The 27,130-nt window shown below is 31.7% G+C and overlaps 4 protein-coding genes across 6 annotated transcripts in view; 2 read left to right on the top strand and 2 right to left on the bottom strand.

The window, feature by feature from the left end:
- The window catches only part of LOC111421339 (Leucine-rich repeat kinase), a 42,885-nt gene extending 32,094 nt beyond the window's left edge, over positions 1-10,791 (bottom strand). The window contains exons 1-6 of one of the 3 annotated variants that reach the window (XM_071195368.1): positions 10,513-10,791; positions 10,261-10,458; positions 10,027-10,192; positions 843-1,002; positions 504-785; positions 157-445 (exon numbers count right to left, since the gene is read on the bottom strand). In XM_071195368.1, the coding sequence (XP_071051469.1) occupies positions 157-445; positions 504-785; positions 843-1,002; positions 10,027-10,192; positions 10,261-10,458; positions 10,513-10,566 (1,149 nt within the window). In that variant the 5' untranslated portion in view covers positions 10,567-10,791. Of the gene's footprint in view, positions 1-156; positions 446-503; positions 786-842; positions 1,003-8,789; positions 9,193-9,240; positions 9,625-10,026; positions 10,193-10,260; positions 10,459-10,512 lie in introns of those variants that run through there. The other 2 variants (XM_071195370.1, XM_071195369.1) reach the window with 2 other exon arrangements.
- Positions 10,792-11,046: 255 nt separating this feature from the next.
- Positions 11,047-17,849, top strand: LOC111419588 (suppressor of fused). Its single transcript, XM_023052417.2, has 5 exons — positions 11,047-11,176; positions 11,232-11,403; positions 11,553-11,824; positions 16,524-16,752; positions 16,814-17,849. The coding sequence occupies exons 2-5, from the start codon at positions 11,258-11,260 to the stop codon at positions 17,457-17,459; spliced, it is 1,293 nt and encodes a 430-aa protein (XP_022908185.1). The 5' UTR covers positions 11,047-11,176; positions 11,232-11,257; the 3' UTR covers positions 17,460-17,849.
- Positions 17,850-23,660: 5,811 nt separating this feature from the next.
- LOC111419584 (selenocysteine insertion sequence-binding protein 2-like) lies at positions 23,661-24,902 on the bottom strand. The gene is made up of 4 exons (XM_023052412.2): positions 24,641-24,902; positions 24,096-24,584; positions 23,889-24,043; positions 23,661-23,835 (listed from the first exon to the last, which is right to left on the bottom strand). The coding sequence occupies exons 1-4, from the start codon at positions 24,783-24,785 to the stop codon at positions 23,719-23,721; spliced, it is 906 nt and encodes a 301-aa protein (XP_022908180.2). The 5' UTR covers positions 24,786-24,902; the 3' UTR covers positions 23,661-23,718.
- Positions 24,903-25,011: 109 nt separating this feature from the next.
- On the top strand, positions 25,012-26,274 carry LOC111419582 (Endonuclease G). The gene is made up of 3 exons (XM_023052409.2): positions 25,012-25,827; positions 25,879-26,059; positions 26,125-26,274. The coding sequence occupies exons 1-3, from the start codon at positions 25,187-25,189 to the stop codon at positions 26,218-26,220; spliced, it is 918 nt and encodes a 305-aa protein (XP_022908177.2). The 5' UTR covers positions 25,012-25,186; the 3' UTR covers positions 26,221-26,274.
- The last annotated feature ends 856 nt before the right edge of the window (positions 26,275-27,130 follow it).

Below are 27,130 nucleotides of genomic sequence, written 5' to 3'. Positions count from 1 at the left end.
CTTTTTGATTTATAATAAAATCCTGATGATGGGCTTATAATAGGCCGAAACGTCGATTAAACATGTTTGAGTAAACATAATTAATCCTTATAACAAAAATAAATTATTTTTATACAAAAATAAATTATTTTTATACAAAAATAATTTTTTTATTACTTCAGATTCGGTGGAACTTTCTCTAGAAAGATTTAATTTGGACATAATTGAAATAATTCCGCTTGAAAGCCGACGTTTGATTGGACTAACGAGAGGGTTACTTTCGGAATTTGGGGTTGTTTCGTCATCTTCGGGTACAATTTTCGTCGCTCGAACTCGAAATTTTAAAATAACATCTAACAGCTTTTTATTTCCCAATAAACTAGCTACGTAAAGAATATTTTGCCCGGTTGCGTCTCTTTCATTTATATCAAACGGCATTAAATATTCCCAACGTTCAGTTATATCCCTAAAAAAAAAACATGTTTAATTTTTTTTTTAATTTGATTTTAACATTTTTGATTTACCTAAATTTTCTTAAAATATGTTTCGGATACGGAAATTGAAACAATAACTCCAAAACTTTTATATGCCCGTTAATACAACAGGCGTGTATTGGAAGCCACCTTTCAACGGTGTGTTGCTTAATTAATTCGGGAAATCTTAATAATAACATTTCGACGATTTCTCGGTGTCCGTGATAACAAGCGATGTATAACGGGGAGTATTTAGTAACTGGATGGTATCGACCGTCGGCTCCATATTCCAATAAAATCTTTACAATGTTTTTATTACCAATTTGACATGCCCTTAAAAAATAATACCAAAAATTAATTAAAAAAAATTATTAATATTAATTTGTTTACGTAAACAGTAAAGTATTTGCCCCGCTTGGTGCCATATTAACGATGAGTTCGGCATCTTTTGATAATGAAGAGAGTAATTGTTGCATTGAGTCAAAATCTCCATGGTTGCAAGAATCTATAAGAGCTGCGTGGATGTCTAATCTTGCTTTTTCGCGTGCATCTAAAATTAAAATTACTTAGATATGCAATTAAATTTTAATCAAGTTTTTTTAACATCTATATTAAATGGGATCGTTTAGGGATTAGTAATAATTAATAATTTCGTCGATGTTTGTATCAGTGTCCTATGAAAACGAAAATGTCACCTTGGGCTAATTTTACAAAACCATGTCTAAAGATAACTTCTAAAGATACTTTGGTTCATTTAAGCGTTTGGATAATTGTAATTATCACAAACAAGGCTTCTAACTTCTGTTTATTTAAAGATCTTGATTTCTTCACTTTTCCAATCACTATTTTATTGATCTTTGATGAAATTTGGTACAGCCATAAAATGGACCAAAATAAGGTTTACGTATTTTTTTATACGTGCGGTAAAAGCCCTTGAGCCGAGTTTTAGGGGTTGAAAGTTTGGGATGATATTCATTTTTAATAAGCTTTCATTTGATATATCATACATATACCACAGGGTGAAAAGGGGCGAACTACCCTTATTTTTTCGGGTTTATTTGAAAACCAGCCTATCGATTTTGATGGCGTTAAATATACTTGTAGTGCATTCAAAAATATTAGTTAAGTGTTTTTTCTCATTCGTCGTAGATCAACCCCAGCGATAGGGTTAATATGTAACTACTTTTCGTAAGAATGATATGATAAAACTGTCAGGTATTTTGAAAATATTTTAAACAAAACCGTAAATTAGTCACACAGTAAAATTTTTAGTGTATATACATTTGGGGATAGTGGGGGTTAACTAGCGAAAGATTTCGTTAAAAACGCAATGCAACAATTCCAAATATATGGATTTGTAAACACCTACAATTCGGATCAGAGCGGTTTTAACTTAGAGAGCCACTGGGGAAGAACATTAAGCGATTTAGGCGTTAAAACCGTTGAATGTGTGGTTTAGTCATAGTTACACTATTCAACTCATAATATCTGCTGATGGAAAACTGCTTTCCCTACTTTTAATTGTGTTAAAAGAAACCTCTGACACGTTTGGACTGAGGGTAGCAAATACAATGTTTAAAGCCGATAATATTTACGTTTTGATGTCAAAATCGGGAAAATTAACATCAGCACATAAGAAAAATTGCCATGAAAGCGTATATTTTCCAAATACTGGTTCCAAATCATTATTATTATTGGATTCTTGGGTTGGCTGTTATCCTGAAATTATTAGTGAAGTAACTCCATTAGACACTAATTTTAAATGAAAATAAAAATTGCACTTAAACGATGATATTTATTGTATAAAAAGTAGATTTCTACCGGTTTCGTACTGTATGACCGTCATCTTCAGGAAATTGACCTGTGTAATTACAAAAAGTTACATTCATTACATTAAATAGTATATTCATAAATATTAATTCATTCTAATTCAATTCATAAATAAACAAAAGGAAAATGGAATAAAATTTAGTCTTAGATTTGATGAATCCATCCAATGAGATTTGAATGGTTTGTCATCCATTTCTAATAAACGTTTTATGAATATGAACAGTATTTTGGAACATTGGTCTCATAAGAATTAAACATTCATTTACTGGTAAAGAATGTGTTTCCAAGATACAGACGCGATTAAATGAATTTGGATTAAGTTTATTAAAAGATGTAGTTGCAGTTACTATAGACGGAGCTGCTATAATGAGAAAAGCGGGACGCCTAATTACACCAAGCCATCAATTATGTTTAGCACATGGTTTACAGCTGACAACAAAGAATACTAGAGCAAAACAGTAGAGAAACTTATGTTACATTTAACATAAAAAGATGAACAAAATATGTTTGAAAATGATGAAGATGACTTACTAATTGCGAAGCCTCAAAGGCAGAAACGAATCAAACACCTGTCCAGCTAACTAAGAATGCACTGTTCAATACATTGATCCAAGAAATTGTATATATTCAATAGCATGGGTAAAAATCTTTAATTCGCTTTTGAATATTTGAAAACTATTCCACCAACAAATGTGGAATCGGAACGATGCTTCTCTTCAGTAGTTTAGAAATTGTAGATTCCGGGTTCATCGTAAGGTATTGAAAAAAATAAACTCGAAAGAACGATGAATAATGATAAAAAATATTTACCGTCAAACGAGGAGCATCAAGTTGAGGGTTTTCAGGAATACATTGAGTCTTTGTAAAATCATTTATGAGATTGTCTCCAATGAAATATGAAAAATTGTTGAAAAGCACCAAAAACTTTTCCGTGTATAAATTTATAAACTGATGGGTATGAGTAGGTACAAGAAGTTGTAAAATTATTTGTGTAAAATCGTTAAAACATTAAAGATGTGAATGAATTTAAAAAATAAAGTATGTCAAAACTTATCCCGAACGAATATTTTTTATTTTTTCACTTGTAACTATTTTAAGATTTCTAAGGATTCTTTGATCAATTAATTTTAAATTCCACATATGTACAAATTTAATTTAATCTTTATTTGTTGTTTCTCGTAGTCGTGCCTGATGAGGAACGCCAGGCGTTCGAAATTGTCAATAGCACCGAATTTACATTAATAAATTTAATTATTCATCGTTATTTCGAGTTTATTTTCTTCTCTTCAGTAGGTTTATTAAACGCAAAATTTAGACAACGTTTAGGAGTTAAATTAGTTGTTCTGCGACATTTGTTTAAAAATAGTTCTATGGATGGTATATTTTTTATAATGCTTTGTATTATGGTTAGATTAAACTGTAACGTTAGAAACACCTTGAACACCTTTTATTTATTATTATGTAGCCCATAGTGATGGAACGGATAGTGATTTTGCGAAAAGCGAATATTCGGGATCCCCTTCGGCCGGATATCCGGTTATCTATCCGGCATATCTATCCGGCCATTATGGTTATAATTTCTGGTGCATTTCTGAAATGACACCCTATAGCCACATTATTGCGACATTTGAATAAAAATGAAAGTAATGAGGAAGCTGATAAGTTATGTCAACTTATTTGGATCCAAGATACACAATGAACTTTTGACTTACACAATGAAAGAGGACATATTTATTAACACTTTGGGACATTTCCATACTCATATTCCAAGAAATGGATTTTATACGAATTTTTAAAGCGCCCTTCACACGTTCAATATACAGGGTGATTCAAACAAACGCTGACAGACTTCTAGGGCAGGTAATACATCAAAAATTAAGATGAAAAGTCTTAATATACAAGGCTTGCAAATGCAACCTTAACGAGGTATAAGGGTGTTAAAGTTTCTTTAAAATCAAACATTGTTCCTGCTAATTTTGTCAAACGGGCAGTATTTTCGTGTAAAGTGGTCAATTACCTATCAATTGGTCTCTTACACAATTTTAATTAAAGCAACAATTTTTGATTGGATTAACACATTTTCTACAAACGTGTTTTTCTTAAAAACTATTGCTTTAATCAAAGTTTTGTAAGAGACCAATTGATAGATTTGATCACTTTACACGAAATTACCGCCCGTTTGACAAAATTAGCAATGGCGTAGACAATATTTTTAAAAGAGGGTTTTTTATTGTAGATAATGTTTAATTTTAAAGAAACTTTGACCCGCTATATCTCGTTAAGGAGGCATTTGCGATTCCATGTATATTAAGACTATTCATCTTAATTTTTCATGTATTATCTACTCTAGAAGTCTGTCAGCGGTTTTTTGAATCACCCTGTATATTGTCAATATCTAAGTATTGACAATATTATTGAACGTGTGAGTAGAAAGATTGACATATTGTCAATATTAAAAATATTGATGAGATGGTTTGATGAAACCGAAAATATTTGATATATTGACAGTCTGAGGGAAATATTGACAATCCTACGTTAATAGGATTATATTACGGATTATATCGCGTAATAATGAATTCAGACAGATATACTTTAATGGACGAAAATGCTATTAACTCACAGGATGGTTCATTAACACATGTAAACATGACATGACATCTTTGACAGCCAACGCAAAACTAAATAGATTGTCAATAAATATTGATAGTCTGAAGTAATTACAGTTTGTCAATATTTATTGGCCATATTGATTGGCCTTTTCGCCGATTAAAGCTTTGTTCGTTGGGACTGCACTACTCTGCACGATATGGCACTCGTATGACGTCATAGTGCAATGAAGTGTAAGTCAGTGCCATGTCATGTCAACTTAGTGCAGGTCAGAAAAGTGTATAAACCGTGGTCCCAACGAACAATTTTTATAAAAAAAGTGTATAATATTTGAAATGGACGAACAGGAGATTGTCAGCGAAATACTCGTGGAAAATGAAATTATCGCAGAATGTTTTTTTAGTAGCGTTTTTTTAGTATTCATCAATTATTATTATTATTTTTTAGCGAAATATATTTTCTATACCAAACTACTAACCCTTATTAGTTCTTTCAAAAGTACTACTTAACGTATAAAGAAATCACATGTTAAATTGCACCAAAATTGATAAGCAGTACTTGCAAAAAAAAATTTGTGGTGGTGAGGGTAGTTAACCCCAGCCACCCTTAAATGAGAAAAAACACATACTTTTAAATGTACTATAAGTGTATTTAATGCCGCCAAAATCGACAGGGTAGTTTTTAAATTATTCCAAAAAAGTAGGGGTAGTTTTCTACTGCCTCTACTGGGATTGAATATACTGTGTTCTCTAATACAACAAATATTAATTATTATAAGGTTGTATTTCTTAATATTTAATATTAATATTAATTATTACAAAACACGTTTTCAAATATTCCGCCATTTTAGTTACACTGCTCTTATTGAACTTAATCGAAAGCAGGTGCAACAAAATCTGCACTAACTTGCACCGGCTGCACTAAATTGCACTGCACCTGACCCAACGAACAGTATAGCTTTGTTCGTTGGGACTGCACTACTTGCACTAAGCAGTTTAGTGCAGATGTTGTGTGTTCGTTGGGGATAGTGCAGTTTAGTGCAGCTGCACTCATACTGTTCGTTGGGCCATGCGTAGTGCAACTTCGTGCAGCCGGTGCAAGTTAGTGCAGATTTTGTTGCACCTACTTTCGATTAAGTTCAATAAGTGCAGTGTAACGAAAATGGCGGAATATTTGAAAGCGTGTTTTGTAATAATTAATATTCATATTAAATATTAAGAAATAAAACCTTATAATAATTAATATTTGTTGTATTAGAGAACACAGTACATTCAACCCCAGTAGAGGCAGTACAAAATGGACAAGATAGTAGATAGATAAATGGACAACAGACTATAAATAAGATATTAATTTGTTTCTTTTTTTAGGGTTATTATAAATTATTAGGCAAAGGAAGAATTCCAAATCAGCCCGTCATTGTTAAGGCCAAATTCTTCTCGAACTCTGCAGAAGATAAAATTAAAGCTGTTGGTGAAGTTGTAATAAAATTATTATAAAAAGAGAAAATTATTATTATAAAGTTATATTTTTTCGACATTAACATAACCTCAACATATTATACACTTTTTTTGATAAAAATAGCTTTGTTCGTTGGGACTGCACTACTTGCACTAAGCAGTTTAGTGCAGATGTTGTGTGTTCGTTGGGGACAGTGCAGTTTAGTGCAGCTGCACTCATACTGTTCGTTGGGCCATGCGTAGTGCAACTTCGTGCAGCCGGTGCAAGTTAGTGCAGATTTTGTTGCACCTGCTTTCGATTAAGTTCAATAAGTGCAGTGTAACGAAAATGGCGGAATATTTGAAAGCGTGTTTTGTAATAATTAATATTCATATTAAATATTAAGAATTTTATTTCTTAATATTTAATATTATAATTCATATTTGTTGTATTAGAGAACACAGTACATTCAACCCCAGTAGAGGCAGTACAAAATGGACAAGATAGTAGATAGAGAAATGGACAACAGACTATAAATAAGATATTAATTTGTTTCTTTTTTTAGGGTTATTATAAATTATTAGGCAAAGGAAGAATTCCAAATCAGTCCGTCATTGTTAACGCCAAATTCTTCTCGAACTCTGCAGAAGATAAAAGTAAAGCTGTTGGTGAAGTTGTAATAAAAATATTATAAAAAGATAAAACTATTATTATTAAGTTATATTTTTTTGACATTAACATAACCTCAACATATTATACACTTTTTTTGATAAAAATCTGTTTGTTGCGACCACGGTTTATACACTTTTCTGACCTGCACTAAGTTGACATGACATTGCACTTACTTACACTTCATTGCACTATGACGTCAGACGAGTGCCATGTCGTGCAGAGTAGTGCAGTCCCAATGAACAAAGCTAATCTGTTCGTTACGACCACGGTTTATACACTTTTCTGGCCTGCACTAAGTTGACATGACATTGCACTTACTTACACTTCATTGCACTATGACGTCATACGAGTGCCATGTCGTGCAGAGTAGTGCAGTCCCAACGAACAAAGCTTATGAGTGCAACTGCACTAAACTGCACTATCCCCAACGAACACACAACATCTGCACTAAACTGCATAGTGCAAGTGAGTGCAAGTAGTGCAGTCCCAACGAACAAAGCTTAAGTTTATTGTCAATATGAATTTTATTGCAAAATTCGAAAAAATTGTCGATAATTTCAAAAATTTTTTTCTCAAGAACTGAAAGTGATTTTTCAAAACGGTATTTTCCATTAAAAAGAGGATATTTAATTAATAATCGAAAGTGACAACAGCAGCAGTTCTGTTAGTAATGAATGTGATGATGAATTATAAGCGAAGAGAAGAAAACTAGACAAAACTACAACAAGAGATTTTATATATCGTATTGGGATTGTTACAATGAGGTTGCTAATGACAAAACTGATATTTTTCTTAAGACAAATAGTGTCTATAGAAGTCTATATTATAGTGTTTGAAATAATCTAAACACTGATGGCAGAAGACAGATACTGCCTATAGAAGATTATATACTGCTTGAAATCGTCTAGAAACTGCTGACAGAAGATTAAATTCTGTTGGCAGAGAACAAACAGAAGTCTATATACTGCTTGAAATAGTCTAGAAGGTTATAAGAGGTTGTTAAGGTTAAGTTTTGCCAAATTTTTAGTTTCAAATTATTAATCATCTTACTCAAGTGCTTTATTGTCTGTATTTGGTAACAAAAAAAACTAGCATCGAACATATCAAAATCGTACATCCTATCGTTAAAAACGGTGGTAGGCAACCTATTTTCAATAAAACGGGAAAAAGCATATTTCCGGATAATATTCGGCGAAAATTGCAAAATTCGAAAAAATTGTCGATCATTTCAAAAATTAATTTCTCAAGAACTGAAAGTGATTTTTCAAAACGGCTTTTTGCATTAAAAAGAGGATACTTTAATTAATAATCGAAAGTGATAACAGCAGCAGTTCTGTTAGTAATGAATGTGATGATGAATTATAAGCGAAGAGTAGAAAACTAGACAAAACTGTAACAAGAGATTTTATATATCGTATTGGGATTGTTACAATGAGGTTGCTAATGACAAACCTGATATAAATAAGGTTGTATTCAATGAAAAAAGTCCTATTGGGGTTGAACTTGATTATTATCTGCAGTGTCCAACAAATAAAAGAGATACTAATTCCTGTGAATGGTGGAGTACTAAGTGATAGGTTTTTAATATCCGAACAAACGGATGATATCCGTTCCACCTCTAGTAGCCCATAAAACCCGGGATTACCCGTGATAGAGAATTCTGATCCCGAAATCCCGGTATTATAAAAACTTTTCTTGATTGCAATCCCTAAACGTAAGTCACTCCATAGAGCGCGGCAGATGGAAAAACAGGCTAGGCAGCATAAGGAGGCACCAATAATATTTTTTTACCTGTTTCTACAGCCACAACAACATCATCAGTGAAATAATCACAAGCGTCAAAAGCCAAATCAGGTGAAGTTAATTTTTTAATTTTAGCCATTTCACTACTTTGTTATAAAAAATATAAAATATCACTTGTTATCATTTAAACTTCTTTTTATCCACTTAATCTTTCTCGCCTTTTTAAAACCGGAAATAATCTATTTAAAAAAAATCTTTTCTCAAAACATTTCTCTTCGACCCTTACTATTCAAAACAGTTTAAATGTCAACTAAAAAGGGCACGTTCTCACCCAACCCTCCTCAAAACCCCAACTAAAACCCCGGTTGGCGACTACCATACTACAGCCATTCTACAGCTGTTTCTCCATACGGATCAATACTCAACCTTAACCAATATAACGAAACCAAAAAAAAAATTAAAAAAGAATAATCGCGGTTTAAAAAAACGAATAACCCACCGTATTATAGATATCGATCTAAATCCGTTGTGGTCACAAAAATAAATCAAACATTCTCATTTTACAACTCATAAATCTTATAAAAAAATAAAAATAACACATCTAAATCAGTTTCGAATCGTTTTTAATCCGAGTTTGAAGTTCAAACATCATCGTGGTCGGTTTAAAAGTTTCGGTTTCCACGATCGGTGTCGTCAATTCTCGCGCAAATTTCTTTTGTAACAACACCGCGATTAGATACAATAAAATTAAGAGTAAAATTCCGGTACAAATACATCGGATCATTACGTGCTGAAGATTCATCGTGGTATTTTGAATTTTTTTTCAATTTTCGCGCGGCTATTTTAAAACGACCGGTTTAAACTTGCGCGTAAACGAAAGTAATCGTGTTGTCGCGGCGAGTTATCAAACGTTACTGATGTTGGATGAAAAACGCGCAGCCTTCGCGAGAAAGGATAATGATCCAATTTAAAAGATAGAGATTAAAAACTTCTTACCATTTAAAAATCACCACAAAGATAAGAATTATTTATTATTTATGAATGACTAGAAAGTTTATAATTTTTTTTTGTATTTTTAGATAATTGGTTTTGGATTTAGATTTATAACTGGGTTAATGTTTAAATAATAACAACTGGTGTTATTTAGATAAGAATGTTAATTAAAGGACTGGTTTTAGATAACGAAGGTCATTTTGATAAATCAAAATAATCTTATTTTATTATTAATTTTTTTTTGTGGGATCAATAACCTTAAATATTTTTTGAATTTATTTTGATTACTTACCCGCAGCCTCTTTGAGTATACCAATACACTCGGTATGCCCAGCTTTATCCGCTAAATCAGAAGGAGTCATTCCATTAATATCTCTCGTCAGCATACTAGCCCCTTGTTGCAACAAAACCTTAATATTACCGGCGTAACCATGTTCAGCACACAAATGCATTGGAGTCTAACCAAGAAAATTCAAAGAAATTAACAAAATTTACAAATTAGAAAGGTTTTTAATTTAATTATAACCTTATTTTCACCCTGAGGACCACATTGAACACTCGGATCCGCCCCTGCATTGAGCAATATTCGTAAACATCGAGAATTTTCGCAAATTGCTGCTGCATGAAGAGGTGTCCTCCCCCAACTATCCTGCGAATTAATAAAAGATTGTTGCCCCCCAGCTAAAAGATCTTCTAAAAGTTCCGTGTTATCCCATAAAGCAGCCTTTAAAAAAAAATCACTTTTACATTGTGAGAATAATTAATCTTAATTAATCACCTGATGAAGGAGTCTACCTGGAAAATCTTCCTCTTCCGGCGATGAATCCAACATTTCTCCTTAAATATTTTCTTTTAAACCGATTATTATCGTGATGTTAAATCAATTTTTCGCTACACTGAACACGAATAAATTTAAGTTAAAAAACGAATTCATTTCTAGAGTTAATTTAATAAGCACGCAACATTAAAAGCTAATTAAAACTAATTGAGTTTAAAATCTTGTATTGTTTGAGTAATTTGATTAATAAAATTTTATTTAAACAAAGTTGACGTTTTATCTGTCAACTTGACGTTTATCTTTTTTTTACAGTTAGTGCTACCAACCGTTAAATAATTACATACATCGAGAAGAAAAACATAATTTTTAATAACAAAACTCGTAGGATTTGACCAATTAATTAATTAAATTAATAATTATATAATTATTAAACAATTATTTGGTCGTTTTAATTTGTAGTATCAAAAAAAAGTATTAAAAGGGAATAGTGATTTTATTTTCTTCAAAATGGCCTCACTTTTTATATTGTTTTTGTATCGCGGGTAACATAACCTCAAGAAACAACATCAAGTTCTATTTCAGACATTCCAGTCAAACCCGATCGGGTTTTTGTTACTTTTCTTCGCGTTTATTATGGTTCCTACGTTTTAAGAATAACTTAAAGGTACGTTTGATTCTTAAATAAACATTTCGTTATGTAATAGTACTTCTTTAAGTAGATATCTACGAATATTACGGGTTGACAATGGACGAGGTGGTGGCAGCGGTTGCTCAGGGCCCCCCGATTTTACCACCAACGCCCGCCGGACTCGAATCGTTATACAGTTTATGTCGAAAAATTTATCCCGATCAAGTTAATCCTTTACAAGTTACAGCTTTATTAAAATTTTGGTGAGTTTAAATTTGGTATTTTTGGGGTGAGCTATTTTTAAATTTTACCACCCTATTTAGTTACTTCCTGTTGAAGGAATTGTTCTTTTTTGGTTTTGTTATAAATTTAAAATGGGGGAGTTATTTATAGAATTTTCTTTTGAAAATAGGTTAGGTGGTCCAGATCCTTTAGATTATATTTCGATGTATGCAAATCCAGGGGTTCCACACGAAAACATCCCCCCACACTGGCATTACATTAGTTTTGGTTTGTCCGATCTTCACGGAGATGGAAGAGTTCACGATGTTTCATGCCCGGAAGGAATTTCAGGTTTTGGGTTTGAATTAACGTTTCGTTTGAAACGAGAAGCTGGTGAAACGGCCCCACCTACATGGCCGGCTACTTTAATGCAATCTTTAGCTAAATACGTCTTTCAATCAGGTTAATTAAAATAAAATAAGGTATAATTCATGAATCATCATGTCAAAAATCTTAAAAATCGATAATTTTTACAAATAAAAAACTGCAGAAAAGTGTAAAACTTATCAAAAAATCACTCATGTGACGTCATCAACGGTACTAACCATATATTTTCGCATATTTTTGGGTCAAATACGGTTGTTTCTTAGGTTTTCGACGCACAACGACTAAAATGTTGTTGTTTACCATCTATAAACTAATGATAACCTGAAATCTATATCCTCCTATTTAACTTATTGGTTCCTGAATGCTAGATACTGTTGGTAAAAGACTAATTATTGGTATCACAAGATTAAATACTGCTAGTAAAAGACTAAAAACTGCTTGGAAAGATAAAACACTATTTCAAAAAGTTACCTGCTACTTGTAAAATACTAGATACTGCAGAAAAAGACCACAACTCACTTAGAAAAGACTAGATACTGTTTTCAAAATAATACCTATTGCTTCCAGAACTCTAAACACTGCTGCTAAAGGTTTTGACCTACTTGAACAGGCGGAATACTGCTTCCAAGGGTACTTATTGCTTTCAAAGACTTTAAGAATGGTTTGGAAAAGAGATATGCTTTCCAAAAACCTACCTACTGTTTCCAGAATGTTAGATACTGCTGGAAAAGACTAATAACTGCTTGGAAAGAAATATATGCTTCCCAAAAAACTACCTAATGCTGCCAGAACGCTAAATACTGCTGGAAAAGACTAATAACTACTTAGAAAGAAGAGATATGCTCTCCAAAAAAGGTACCTACCGCTTCGAAAATGCTAGATAAAAAAATTCAAACTGCTTGGAGAAGACTAGTGCTAACAAACAACTACAAACTGATTGGAAAGACAAGATACTGTTTCTAAAAGACTTAACTACTTTCAGAATGTTAAATATTGTTGGAAAGGCTACTAATTGCTTGGAGAAAGCTAGATATTGTTAGCAAAGGCTATTTAATGCTTTTAGAACACTATATACTGCTGCCAAAACACTACTAAGTACTTGAAGATTACAATATTACTGGCTGAAGATTATTTACTGAAACTATTCTTCCCTTGAGTGATATCTTTCTGTGTCCCTTCCATTACGGGTTTAAAAATGGCTGCTACAACACTCGATTCTTTGTCACTCAAATGCGACATATCTTTTTAGAGGGGGGGGGTTGCCCCCTCTTTAAACGTTACATTCGGACCCACCTAATTTACTGATTTATTTCAGAATTTTGTGTAGAAATTCCACTTTGAGTTAGGTTAATTAACATTTAAACCAGTGCGAATTTCTCAAATGTGGGGTTGGGAATGGAGCAGAGGGTGGGTTAAACCCGATACTTTCTAGTTCTAGGTTGAGTTAGTTCTAGGCGCAAATTGAGACGCGTGTGAAATGACACAGCACAGCACGTGTCAACTCGCGTCTGCACGAACACGTGCGGCACAGTTCTTCGCGCAGCACGTGCCACGTGTTGGATTAGTTGTGTAATGATACCAGACGTATCGATGGTGAAAGAACTGTCGTTGAGCAACCCCTAAGTTCTATTGGAGACAATGGTGATGGAAAAGGACTCTTATGAGTCGATCGATTCGCCAACGAGCGGAAGATAGGAGATACCTATTGGAGGAAAACGCAAACACGGACTACCCCCTTTATCTCCCTCTTGTCTCCCCTTTATCAGCAGAGGGTCGCATCGCAAGTTTTCCAAGCAGTGTCTGGAGAAGAAGCAAAAATTATACACTCTTCATGTCGGCCACCTTCTACGTGCTCTTTTATAACTCAACTAACACTACTTTCCATCCTCCTGATCCAACCACCTCACAGCTATCGCCACAAACTTAATCTTTTATCGAAAATAAAATCCATGTTACAAGTATATTTTGTAAAATGGGGAAAATGGTTAAAAACATCTTTAACATGCTTAAAAATTTTTATTTAATAAAGTCACAAAGAGTGTTCACTTAACTTCCTTGATCACTACACTTAACTTACCAGAATTAATAATACTTTATTTTATAATATTTATAGGAAACCTTCTATAGTCCCAACTACAATCCCTTTTGATTCTTTTCACCCAATGTCTCAAAAATTGGCGAATTTTCGTTATTTGATTAACCGTGCCATCAGTTATCCTTTATCAGAAAAACACAAAATTGATGAATTTAAATACATTCATACTCTTGCATTGAATTACGGTTTTCCTTTAAATATTATCAATGGTTTACATTTCAGATTACTTCGAAGTAAAGACCCATTGTATGTTAGAGAGAATGATAATCATATTTACAAACCCATTTCATATACAGGGTGTTTCAGGTTTCTGTAGCAGGACTTTAACAGTCGATAGATCTTTTAAAATTAACACAAAAACTTCATATAAACATAGGTCGACAAATGCTTTGTTTTGGAAATACAGGTGTTCAAATTAAATTTTTAAATTGATTTTTTATTTAATATTACACGTGTATTTCAACCGATTCTTTACGTTTTAAAACAACAATAACTTTTCTGGCAGTATACTTTTTGGCTTTTTGAATAAAAATTCTTATTCTGTGTACTTTTTTAAACAAAAAAGGTACTCTTATCAAAATGCGCTAAAGTTGTTCGTTTTCAAGATAATCCGCTTTTTATTATTCGATATAGACCAATTTTATTAGGGGATACTTAACGATAGGTATAATAATGTGTGCCATGGAAACAAAGTAAGTAAGTTCACTAATGTTTTAGTTTATTAATGTTTTTTAATCTGAATAATGCAAGAAAAAAATTAAAGAAATTGTTTAAATGAAAACTTAAAAAAATTGAAAATGTGAACCATTTTGCTGGATACATAATTATGACTGACCGAGTAATATTATTTAAGAACGGCCTTATGTCATTACAAGCATTCCTAATCTTATTAATAAGTTGTTCCCTTGTGGAAACAGGTGTTGCATACACTTTTCCTTTCAAATATCCCCATACAAAAAAAATCTAAAGAATTAAGATCTGCAGACCGTGGGGGCCATGCAACTGGTCCACCACGACCAGTTCCATTAATTTTAAAAGATCTATCGACTGTTAAAGTCCTGCTACAAAAACCTGAAACACCTGTATAATATCTTTGGTTTCTAGAAGCATTTTTGATAAATATAAAATTAAATTAGCTTTTTCTCAAGGACAGTAGAATCTAACAGGACTGCTACATCCATTGTATTTTTGTAGTCCACTACGGGTTGGTTGCCCGCACTCTACGTCACACTATTTGCCACGCCTGGTAACTGTCTGTGTTTTTAGAGGTTATACGATAGACATTAATACGTCTAAAAACATAAAACTTCAAAAATAATATGAATACGTCTAGGATATAACCTCTAAAAATACACAGCAAACACATAGACCATAACAACAGCAGGGCGTGGAAAATGGTGTGACGTAGTTTGCGGGCAGGTTGTCACAACAATGGATGTAGCAGTCCTGTTAAGCTTTTTCTAACAATTTTTCTATTGTTAAACTTTTATCTAATTACCACCCTAAAAATGGGAATATACTTCGTAAAAATGGTGTTTACTCGGTTGGATGTTCTAACTGTAACGGGATTTATATTGGACAAACAGGACGTCGTTTAGGAAACAAAATTATTGAACAGAAATGAAGAACTCAATCTAATTTATATAAACATCATATCGAGACGGGTCATAGATTATGAAAACATTTCATTACGTCATGAATGTTCTAAGGGTTATAAGCTTGATCTTCTGGAGCTTTTTGAAATTAATAAACACAATACAAATACAAATGTTGCCATTTTAAACGATCAAGTTAGTAATAATTACAAGTCACTCTTTATGTATTTGGATGCAAATGATTGATTTTTGATTTTGGCTTAGGCCTATACTTACCTGAAAACACTAGTCCTATCGCTAGAACTAGAATCATTCGGGTTTAGCCGTCTTGAGAGACGTGCGGCTGAACCCGAATGTTTCTAGTTGTAGGTCTAGTGTTAGTTCTAGTTTTAAATGTTATTTAGCTTTAGATTGTGGTATATTTTTATTGAAAAAAATGTGGAACTAACACTAGACCTAGAACCAGAAACATTCGGGTTTAGCTGTGCATCTCTTAACCTGAATGTTTCTAGTTCTAGGTCTAATGTTAGTTCTAGTTTTATACTAGCCCTATCACTAGAACTAACACTATAACTAGAATCATTCAGGTTTAGCCGTCTTGAGAGACGTGCGACTAAATCCGAATGTTTCTAATTTTTGGTCTAGTGTTAGTTCTAGTATTAACACAGAATCTATTGACATACAGTCTATCTACGGACATTTAGTCAGTCGTTATGCATCGAAACCCTAAGAAAAACAAGGGTGTTTCATATACGTTGTAATCTCACTTACTTTATTGAAAATAACTTTACTTTTAAGTTTATCAGATTGATTTTCAACAAATTTGTAGGTTAGGTGTTGATCGGTTTAATAGGAAAATGCATGATTAACATTGCTTGTGACGTCACATCGAAACTTTAATATGATTTTTCGTAATAATATTTTTTTTATGATCTACACCTTTCCGCACTATCTTTTTATTTTTAACATGTTTTTTTGGTCATTCCACATTGATTAAAAAACATTCGTCGATTTTTAACCCACATGATGATTCCTGAATTTTTCCACAAATAAAAATTTATGCTAAATAAACATTTTCGTTTAGGTAATACATTATGTCCGGGCGATCACGTTTCATGGCATTGTGCGTTAGATAACAGCGAATCTAGAATACAACATATGTTAATGACCACTGATCCGCAATTACGATCCACAAAGACACCTTTCGGAAATGTTGAGTTTGTGCAAATCGTTGGGGTTTGTGCCGATGAAATGAGAGCAGCTCAACAATGGAATGGGGCCGGGATTTTAGACATGATTGGGAAAATTACTGAGTAAGTTAAATTTTCTCTCTAAAATTACGATTAAAAAAAAACTTTATTAAAAAATTTTAAGTGGTGGCCAATGGCATATAACAGATATGAGAAGAGGAGAGAGTATTTTTGAATTAGACGCTTCGGCTCACGAAGAAGTCGAGCAAGGTTTTGAATCGCAAGGTTCAAATTTAAGTGGGGTAAGCGCCCGATGTTCCTGGAGCGACCAAGACTTCACAAAATCCAAAAAACTCTTTGAAACCGATAATGAACCCGCCACCGATCATCATCTCCAACAAAAAGCCAATTTTCTCATTCGAAGCTCGAATTTCGATAACAAAACACCGCCCCCAAACGAATCGACTGAACTTCAATTTGTTAAAAAATTTGATGGGATTCATTTAATTTTTAATTTAGAAGCGGGAAATTTACTTCCCTTTGCTATTCGAGGCCGTGTTAAGCACGGGCGACATTTTACGTTTAAATCGATTATTAATGATATTGCGATCACTTTGGTTGCGCCATCCGTTACTGGGACGATGGTTGATTCTGAAAATCCGTATGTTGCTAAAGGACCTTGGTTACATGTTTTAATCCCGGACGATTTAGCGCAAGATATGGCAGTTACGTTTCAGGTTTTAACAAAACCTGAATCTTTAGTACTTCCAAAAACGTTTACTTGGCCAGAAAAAAAGTTAAGCATTACAATAGTAGCTGATAATGTATAATTATTTTATCCCTTGATTTAAGAGAGATGATTTTTTAAGAAGAGAATCTTAATTAACTTTATTTCTTTTTTTTTTACATTTTCCGTCCGTTTTTTAATAAAAATGCAGTTAGTCACAAAAGAACTAACTTCAATTTACTTTTGTGACTAATACGTTGGATATCATACAATTTTTTTTTCTTAAATATCCTCAAATGTGCCTTAATCTGAATTTGAAATCGATTTATTGAAAATTGATCTGTATTATATGATTATTTATTGTAAGATTTTTTTTACAAAATATATATTTATTATAAATCTACATACTTATTTAGAACTTATACAAAAAAGTATGGACTTTTTTATCTTTGTATAAGGATAACAGCAATAATAAAGAGATGATTTTTAAGTATACAGTGAATTTCACTTAAGATGCAATATACGAAAATATATTTCCATAGAAACCAAGACGTACCTATTTACTTTGTTCCACATAAAATGCGCAAAAAAAATTTTGGGGGAATTCCTCGAATACGAGTCAATGCCATGTTTGTGGAAAGATAAAAATTCAGACTATTGTAATCGTGAATTAAAAAAATGTTGCAATAAAATGATAAAAAAATTAAAACAATTAGATCCAGATGCCAACAGAGAAAAAGTTGTTAATTATAAGCGCGATTTAAAAAAGTGAAAAATCTGGTGAAGGAGCAAGCAGCGTGTTTGAGTCTTCGTTCTGGTATTTAGAAAAACTAAAATTTTTGGACGATCAGGAATGTTCCAGAGAAGATGTACCATGAGCACTAAAACACAGAATTTTAAAAGGAGTTTCGTTTCAAACATATGTTCCGTATTTATCGTGGAAATCAACCCCATATTTCGATGAATATACACCCCCTTCTCAATCATACACCCTAAGCAGGCACAAACGTTTTTAGACCTACAGTTCAAAACAACTTTCCAGTTATTACTAACCAGGAAGTATTAGCAACCGAGACAATACAACCAACGCAGTCTTCAGTTGTACAATTTCTTACCAACTTTGTTAATGAATAAATAATTAGAATAGAAACATATGTTTGCTGGCTCTTTTTTCATACTTGTATACCTATATGGCTGCATTAAATTTTTCATTAAAGGGAAGGCGTCATCACCTACAAATACATATGGCATCTTTAGACTAAAACCAGACAATGGGTCTGGGTCAGAAATATACAGGGTGAGTTATTAGTATCCCGGCGGATGATAGTTGCTAAACCGTTTGAGAAAGAAAAAAATGTGTTATACAAAAGTTGTTTGACTCATCACTTTCTATTACGTAAAATTATTTTCACTTATACAGGTTGTTCCATTTAGGCGTAACGGAGAGTATGTAGATTTTTTTTAAATGGGACACCTGTATATTTTATCATATTATGAATAAAATTACATTTGTTCATACAACCGTATATGTTATTAAGTCATAGCGTTCATAGTTCCTGAGATATTCAATTGTTTTTCCAAAATGTGTCCATTACAGGATCTTTTTAAAAACGATGTAAAAACGACATTTTTTTCTAATTTTGCCTTGAAACTATGGCAGGTAATAGTCAAAGCCAGTAGGTAAATGATAGTATCCAAAGATATTAGATACGCTATACAGAATGTTCATAAAGCTTAGTTACTTTTGATGTTTTTCAAATGGCTTTTTTCATAAGTTTTTTAAATGTAATACCCTGTATATCGTGTGCTGGTTGAATTGCCCATGAAGTTACCTTTAATTAATGATAAGTATGTCATTATATCTAGCTTGCATTACACGCAATATGCATTATTGTAGTTACTATTATATTCTGTCTATTTTTATCAGTTTTTTTTTTGTTCTTCCTTTTATTATTTGATTAATATTTTATGATGTAAAATAATGTTGCTGTCATATACCAGATTTTAATGCGACTCATTTATTTATTTAATGTATACAGTTGAGCACGGAAACGGGATAAAGCCAAGACACCGTGCCTCAAAGATAACAACAGAATAAAATATATCGATCAAAATATATCGGGTGTCCCTCAGAAATGGCTCACCCCCATATTTTTTTTATTATTAGTGATGTAAGAAAACCATTTGGAATGCATAATTAGGCTGTTAAAACGGATTATTACGACATGAAATCATTTTCTTTGTACTTCCGGTTATACCGGATGTGAGTACTAATTTCGCTATTTTTTTAAATCTATAATTTTTTTTTCTTCAGCTGGGTAGACAGCATAATTTCACATAACTTTTACTCGAAAAAATTTTCACGATCTCTTATAATTTTTGAAAAAAAAAAAATATATTGTCGTTATTTTTTAACGTTTTAGTACCTTCGGAAAATGTATTACAATTTTTGACGCATAGTAGCTAGGTTAATAGTATAAATTACGCTATGTCCCTCTTGATTTGCTACTTCTCGAGCAGTGATCACTGCTATGCTTTAGTCAGTGGTTCTTTTTTAATAATGGTGTAAATTAATAGTTGCATTAAATTAGTTTTAAAAGAAAAACACGATCAAACAATTAAGTTTAATTCGATTTTTCTTTTATTTAGATGTATCTTTTATTTTTAGTCTTTATTTTTTGTTCTTTTACACTAAATGTTTTGTAGCTGATAATAACTTACAATGTACAATGTCCATTGTACAGGTGGGCAAATTTGGGTGTTATTATAGGCTACCTCAGAAACTATAAGAGATACGAAAAAAATAGGTGCCATGCCCCGGTCTCTTTTTTCGAGACCAATCCAATCCCGCAAACACCAAACCTATCTTCTTTTGTTTTCAAGTTATAGCCAAAAAGTCAAATTTTCGTGATTTCAAAAAATGCTCATATTTCGTTTATTTTTGTAATTAGAGAAATGGGGTTGATACGTTCTTAAGACACTTTTAAATAGAATATACTGCCGTTGAAAAATTGTAAACATACTTGATGATTTTTGAGATACAACACAAAGTTGTATTTTTTTAAATACAAACTATACTTTATTATGATGTTACTGAAAAAATCGTATTTTTGATGTATCGCATGTGTGATGTATTTGCAAAAAATAAGCGTTTATTTTCAATTCCAAAATAGTAAGCGGTAATGTTCAAAATTTTGATTATAGTAGGCGGGTCCGGACAGTAAATACTACCTATACTCTGTTTTTAAACCAGGAGGAGTAAACGCGAAAGTCAGATTTACACTAGGAAAAATCACCAGAAAATATCACTAGATATTTTGGCGGTAAATTGGTGACAAATTTAAAATACTCCTCCTGGTTTAAAAACAGTATAATTGCCAAAGAAAACTTCAAGGTATAATTAATGTTTGTAAACAAAACTAACCTTACCTAACATTCCTTCACGCTATAATTGACATTACAAAAGAAAACTTCACGCTATAATTGTCATTACTAATTGCCAAAGAAAACTTCATGGTATAATTAATGTTTGTAAACAAAACTAACCTTACCTCACATTCCTTCACGCTATAATTGACATTACAAAAGAAAACTTCACGCTATAATTGCCATTACAAATTGCCAAAAAATACTTCATGGTATAATTAATGTTTGTAAACAAAACTAACCTTACCGAACATTCCTTCACGCTATAATTGACATTACAAAAGAAAACTTCACGCTATAATTGCCATTACTAATTGCCAAAGAATACTTCATGGTATAATTAATGTTTGTAAACAAAACTAACCTTACCTAACATTCAGCGTCTGAAGACACAGGGCTAAACCCGAAACTTAAAAATATACAACTTAGCGCTGAATAACAATTAAAACTAGAACTAACACTTGCACTAGAACTATACTCTGTTTTTAAACCAGGAGGTGTAAACGCGAAAGTCAGATTTACACTGGGAAAAATCACCAGAAAATATCACTAGATATTTTGGCGGTATATTTAAATTAATAATTATTATTTATTTATTTACTTATTATTGTATTTGTTTTCGTTTGTTATCGTCAACACTATACATACAAATTAACATTGAAGTTATGAGTGTATTTATTTCAAAATATAATAAAAAAGGGTTTAAGAACACAAAATATACAGTAATGACACGAAACTGTCGAATTGCAAGGTCTATAGAACATAAGGTTACCCAATGCCGATTCTCCTCCTCTGAGGGGCAAGGTGGGTCAGTGACGTAGCTGGTTCTATGAACAACACAACACGATGCGAGGTTTAAATATTTTATATAGACTGTACCACAGTATAGGCACGTATAAACTATCTTTTACTCTGACTGTATCGAACCAGTGACGTCAATCTGCGGGGTAATAGTCGATACTACAGAGGCATAGGGAATTAGGTAACCTTATGTTCTATAGACCTTGGTCGAATTGTCAATAACCTAACCTTCAAATTCAAAATCAAAATTCAAAATTGCCTGTGTGTGAACCTTCCTCGCATTCAACCAATCACGTGCAAGGTCAATCTGGTGACAAATTTAAAATACTCCTCCTGCTTTAAAAACAGAGTATAGTTGCTATAATGTTTTGCACGAATATGAAAGAATAAAGTTGTTCTTATGTGAATCACCTGTATAGTACTATATTCCATACATAATAGGCACCTGTATCTAACTTTAATAGTTTTCCTGATATTTGGTAGAATTTCAAGAATAATGTGTAAGGAAATATGCATTATTGTACTTAATATTATATTCTGTCTATTTTTATCGGTTTTTTTTGTTCTTCCTTTTATTATTTGATTAATATTTTATAATATAAAATAATTTAGCTGCCGTATATCAGATTTTAATGCGAATTGGTACTTGATGAGATTTAAAAAAATGTAAGTAATAAAATATGCAATTGTTCTGTCATATAATTTACGACTTTAGAGAAAATAAGATGTACATGTTAAGAGATACCTTTTATACAGCTCATTAATGCTTGTAGAAGAGAAAATGGGCGGCATTTTGAACATCTTCTAAATATTAATTAAATTAATACCTACTTGTTGAGCTACTTGTTTGTATAGTGTATCTAATATCTTTGAATATTATCATCTACCTACTGGCTTTGACTATTGTCTGACGTAGTTTCAAAGCAAAATTGGAAAAAATGTCGGTTTTACATCGGTTTTAAACCGTTTTTACTCCGTTACGCTTAAATGGAACATCCTGAATAAGTGAAAATAATTTTACGTAATAGAAAGTGATGAGTCAAACAACTTTTGTATAAAATACTAATAACTCATTCTGTATAAGTCATCATTCTTTAACTTCTCAAAAATGTCAAATCATTAAAAAAGACCAGCATCTGATGTTCTACCATTCGTACCCACATGAACCATTAAAAATTGATAGTTTGCATTAACAGCCCCCAGTTTTCGGTCAAAAGCATCAGCTTCTGCTTTCCAATGATCACTGTTATTTGGAAGCTAGAAAAGTTTAAAATAACAGTTTTTTTGTTTTGCTTTATTACTTCTGTAAGGAATATTAATTTGTCTCTATTCAATCCCTTTCTCCGATTTAATCACACTCGTCTGTTTTACTCTTTTATTAAACTATAAATAATAATATGTATAAGTAATATAACACATTCTAACTCAAACTCGTTATCCCTTTTAAAGTCTACGCGTCCGACCCGTCGAACTGTTTTTGATACGCCCTTCACTACTCTCATAATCATACTGCCCAGATGTTGCCCAGTCCCCTTTTACTTGTCTCAACTCGTCCTGGTGGCGTCTCACTACCCACACACACACAGGACCGAACTCAATTATTCTTTATACTTCTCACTTTTACTCGCCTTTATACACTTTTTATTTATCATTATTAGCACCAATCAATAACAATTTTTCTAATTGTTTGTCGAGCAATAGCCGTCAAGATCTTTAAGTCTTCCAAACTATTTCCACTAGCTAAAAACCTTAAAGTTGGGTAACTTTTCTTAATAATTGATAAAAATGATGTTTATCCATTCATATAAATCATTTTCGGCATTGATTTCCAACTCTCAGAAGTTTAGTTCACTCCTTTTTCGTTTTTTTTTTAGGATAATAATTGCAGCATAAACTTTTTCACTATTCATAACGACCTTTTCCACACGTTCCACACAGTATTCACAAAGAAATGAATATTGTACCAGGTGTGTTATATGTTTCAAGCTACATGGCACCATCACTTGATTGCACCAGTTGCTAGTATAATGTAATAGACACTTTAATGAGTTAATATTATAATATAAATTAATAATAACAAATATTTTTTTAAATAAAATACATTTATTATTCCAACAACATTTAATACAAAAAATCTAATTATTAATTGACAACTTTTTACATTTCTCTAAAACCTCCTCATCCTCTTTCTTTTCCTCCACATCTTCACTGGAACTTTGACATATATTTTCAATAACATTTTTAAATTCTTCCTGAAACATTCATATCAATATCAAATTTTACATACCATCTATAAAACACTAACCTCAGCTCCATCGTGATTTAAAACTCCCAAACAACTAACAGGTCGATTAATATGACATAATGAACCCAGTTTTGATCGTTTTAATGCAAAAACGAATTGTATCGAATTTTCTTTCGCGAATGATGAAATATCACATATTAAACTGTAAATTGGAGCTAAAATAAAATATGGTAATATTTTAAATTCGATTAACGATGAAATGATTACCGTAAGTTCTAATATTTATTGCAAAAATAAAGAATTTTATTTTACCAACGATAAGTTTCTTTTTTAATTCGTGAAAACCACAAATATATCTTTTTTTAAATTTAATTTTATCTGAACTTTTAAAGTAAGCTTTATCTTGTAAATGTACTAATTTTTTTATGTAAATTTCAACAGCGTTATTTAATTCATCAGTAATTATATTAATACTATTACAATGATAAATTTTGGAAGTATCTTTCAAATCTTCGCATTTCAAAATTTCAGTCTTTAATTTATTATGTTTTATTTTATGATTTTCTGTCTCCATTTTATATTTCCCTCTAAATCTTTCAGGTTGAGATGAATCTAACGGATTGCCTGAATAAGTCTTCTTAATAACTTCATTCTTTTTATTTTCCACCTTTTTTAGTGACTTATTTGCTTTTTGCAATGATTCCAATGTTGCTTGAATTGCAATATTTGATTTAACATGTCTGTTACAACCAACACCTAATTATTAAGAGCAAAATTAAAAATTAAAACTAAAATCGAAAACAAGGGGCAACCTTTTTTGTGTAAATCATCATGATTTTCATTATTTATGGTTTTTTGGGTTAATTTTTCTTCTCTAATCGCTTGTTTCTTTAATTTTTTTCGCTCTTTTCTTTGCTGTTTTAATAATTCTCTATCAATAACACAATTACTTTCCATTTATAAAATCAAATAATAGGATAACCTCAAAATGTAAACATAACCTCACATTGATGTGTCAATTTATTTATTAATAAAACTCAAATATTAATTTAATAAAAATTATAATAGTACAATATTATTATTTTCTATTTTTATATTCACTTATATTATATAATTAAATTAATTTTTGTAATATATTTATAAACTTAATTTTTGACATTTAGAAACATAACCTCACATTATTGTGTCAATTTATTTATATTTATACATAAAACTCAAATATTAATTTAATAAAATTAATAATAGTGCAATATTGTTATTTTCTGCTTTTATATTCACTTATAAATGTAATTAAATTAATTTTAATTATAAATTTAATTTTTGACATTTAGAAACATAACCTCACTTATTACAAAACAATGCCAAAAATAATTAATAAAACGGTTTTAATAACGAGTGTAAGTTTTGGTAGCTTCCTTTTAGGTTCTTATTATGAAAAATATATAGATAAACTAAATGGTTTACCTCAAACCATAAAAAAACTACCGGGGTTACCACTGTATGGTACGGTATCAGCAGCTACAAGTTTTTCTACTGCACCAACAAATACAGGAAGTAGAGTTTCGCAAATAATGAAGTTTGGTTTTCCTGGTTACGATAATATCCGATCGTTTGATGATTATGTTTTAAGTTATGACAGAAAGACGAAAGTAGCACATTGGGTGTTTGAACATTTAACGAGTGAAACTGTTAAACCAAATAAAGCTGTTGATAGAGCTTTATGTAACTTTATGTCTGATGAAAGTATTCATAAATATTTTCGGTCGGAAAACACGGATTATAAAGGTTCTGGGTATGATCGAGGACATTTAGCTGCTGCTGGAAATCATAAAAATCATCAAAAACACATCGAACAAACGTTCTTTTTATCAAATATGGCCCCGCAAGTTGGTGTTGGATTTAATAGGGATTCATGGAATCGATTGGAGAAATATGTTAGAAAGTTAACTAAAGTTTATCAAAATGTATATTGTTGTACTGGACCTTTATATTTACCAAAGTTAGAAAAAGAATATCATTTGTGGAGTTAAAAATAAGATTGTTGTTGTAGGAAAGATGTGGATGGGAAAAAATATATTAGATATGAAGTAATTGGGGCGAATAACGTCGCTGTTCCAACACATTTTTTTAAAATCCTTGTAGGGGAAGCTGCAGATGGTGGTTTGGAAATGGAAGCTTATGTTATGCCTAATACTGTAATTGATGATAACACCCCATTATCAAATTTTCAGGTTAAAATTAATAAATTATGAATAAAAACCAAAAAAGGTTTATTAAATTAATTTTAACTTTGTAGGTGCCTCCAGAAAGTGTAGAAAAAGCAGCAGGGCTTTTATTTTTTGATAATATATCTAGGGCTAAATTAAGAAAAATTAATGGAAAAAGTAATTGATGTATTTTAAAATTAGAACAATTGATGTCATTTTAAATAAACGTTTTCGTTTAATACCAGTTTTTTAATTAATTATTACTATTTAAAATAATCCAAATTCATTCAATGAGTCAATTTTGACTAAAAACGATTTCACGTTAACTAGTTTGAATATGATTCCCAAAAATAACTATGCCGGCCCCCTCCAAAAACCCAACTCGTGCGATTAATGTCGAGTATGGATTTCGGGCCGCGGAGAATTCTAGGAACTGAAAGTCGATTCTTGGGAATCATGACGCACGACGTAAAACGACGCGCACGTAGTATTCGTGACGTCAATCGCGTAATATTACGTCACAATCAACTCGTACCAAAACAAAAATTCATTTAGAAATTACATTTATGACGATAAATTAAGGTGAATTAAGAAATTTAAAAAAAAAGGTTTTAATTGTCAAAAAAAATGATTTTTTGAGAATAATATAACTCGAAATATACGAATTTACTGTGCACTTGCACTGTCTCAGATAAAATGCAACGTAGCTTAATAGTATAGGCATGAGGTAGTTTTGTAAAGGAAAAATTTTACTCGGAAAAAGTGACGTCATTATGATAACTCTGAGTTGAATGTTTCTTGTTCTAGGTTCAGTGTTTGTTCTACTTTTCAGTCAATAAAAATATATCATAATTTAAAATTGAATAACAATTAAAACTAACACTAGACCTAGAATTATAAACATTCGGATTTAGCCGCACGTATTTCAAGACGGCTAAACCCGAATGATTCTAGTTCTAGGTCTAGTGTTAGTTCTAGTTTTAATTGTTATTAAGTGCTAAAATATGAACTAGAATCATTTGGGTTAACCCGCACGTCTCTAAAGACGGCTAAACCCGAATGATTCTAGTTCTAGGTATAGTGTTAGTTCTAGTT

Source organism: Onthophagus taurus, chromosome 3, assembly GCF_036711975.1.
Source record: "Onthophagus taurus isolate NC chromosome 3, IU_Otau_3.0, whole genome shotgun sequence".
NCBI lineage: Eukaryota > Metazoa > Arthropoda > Insecta > Coleoptera > Scarabaeidae > Onthophagus > Onthophagus taurus.
The sequence above is the reverse complement of the archived record's forward strand: the minus strand, read 5'-3'. Positions and strand labels throughout refer to the sequence as shown.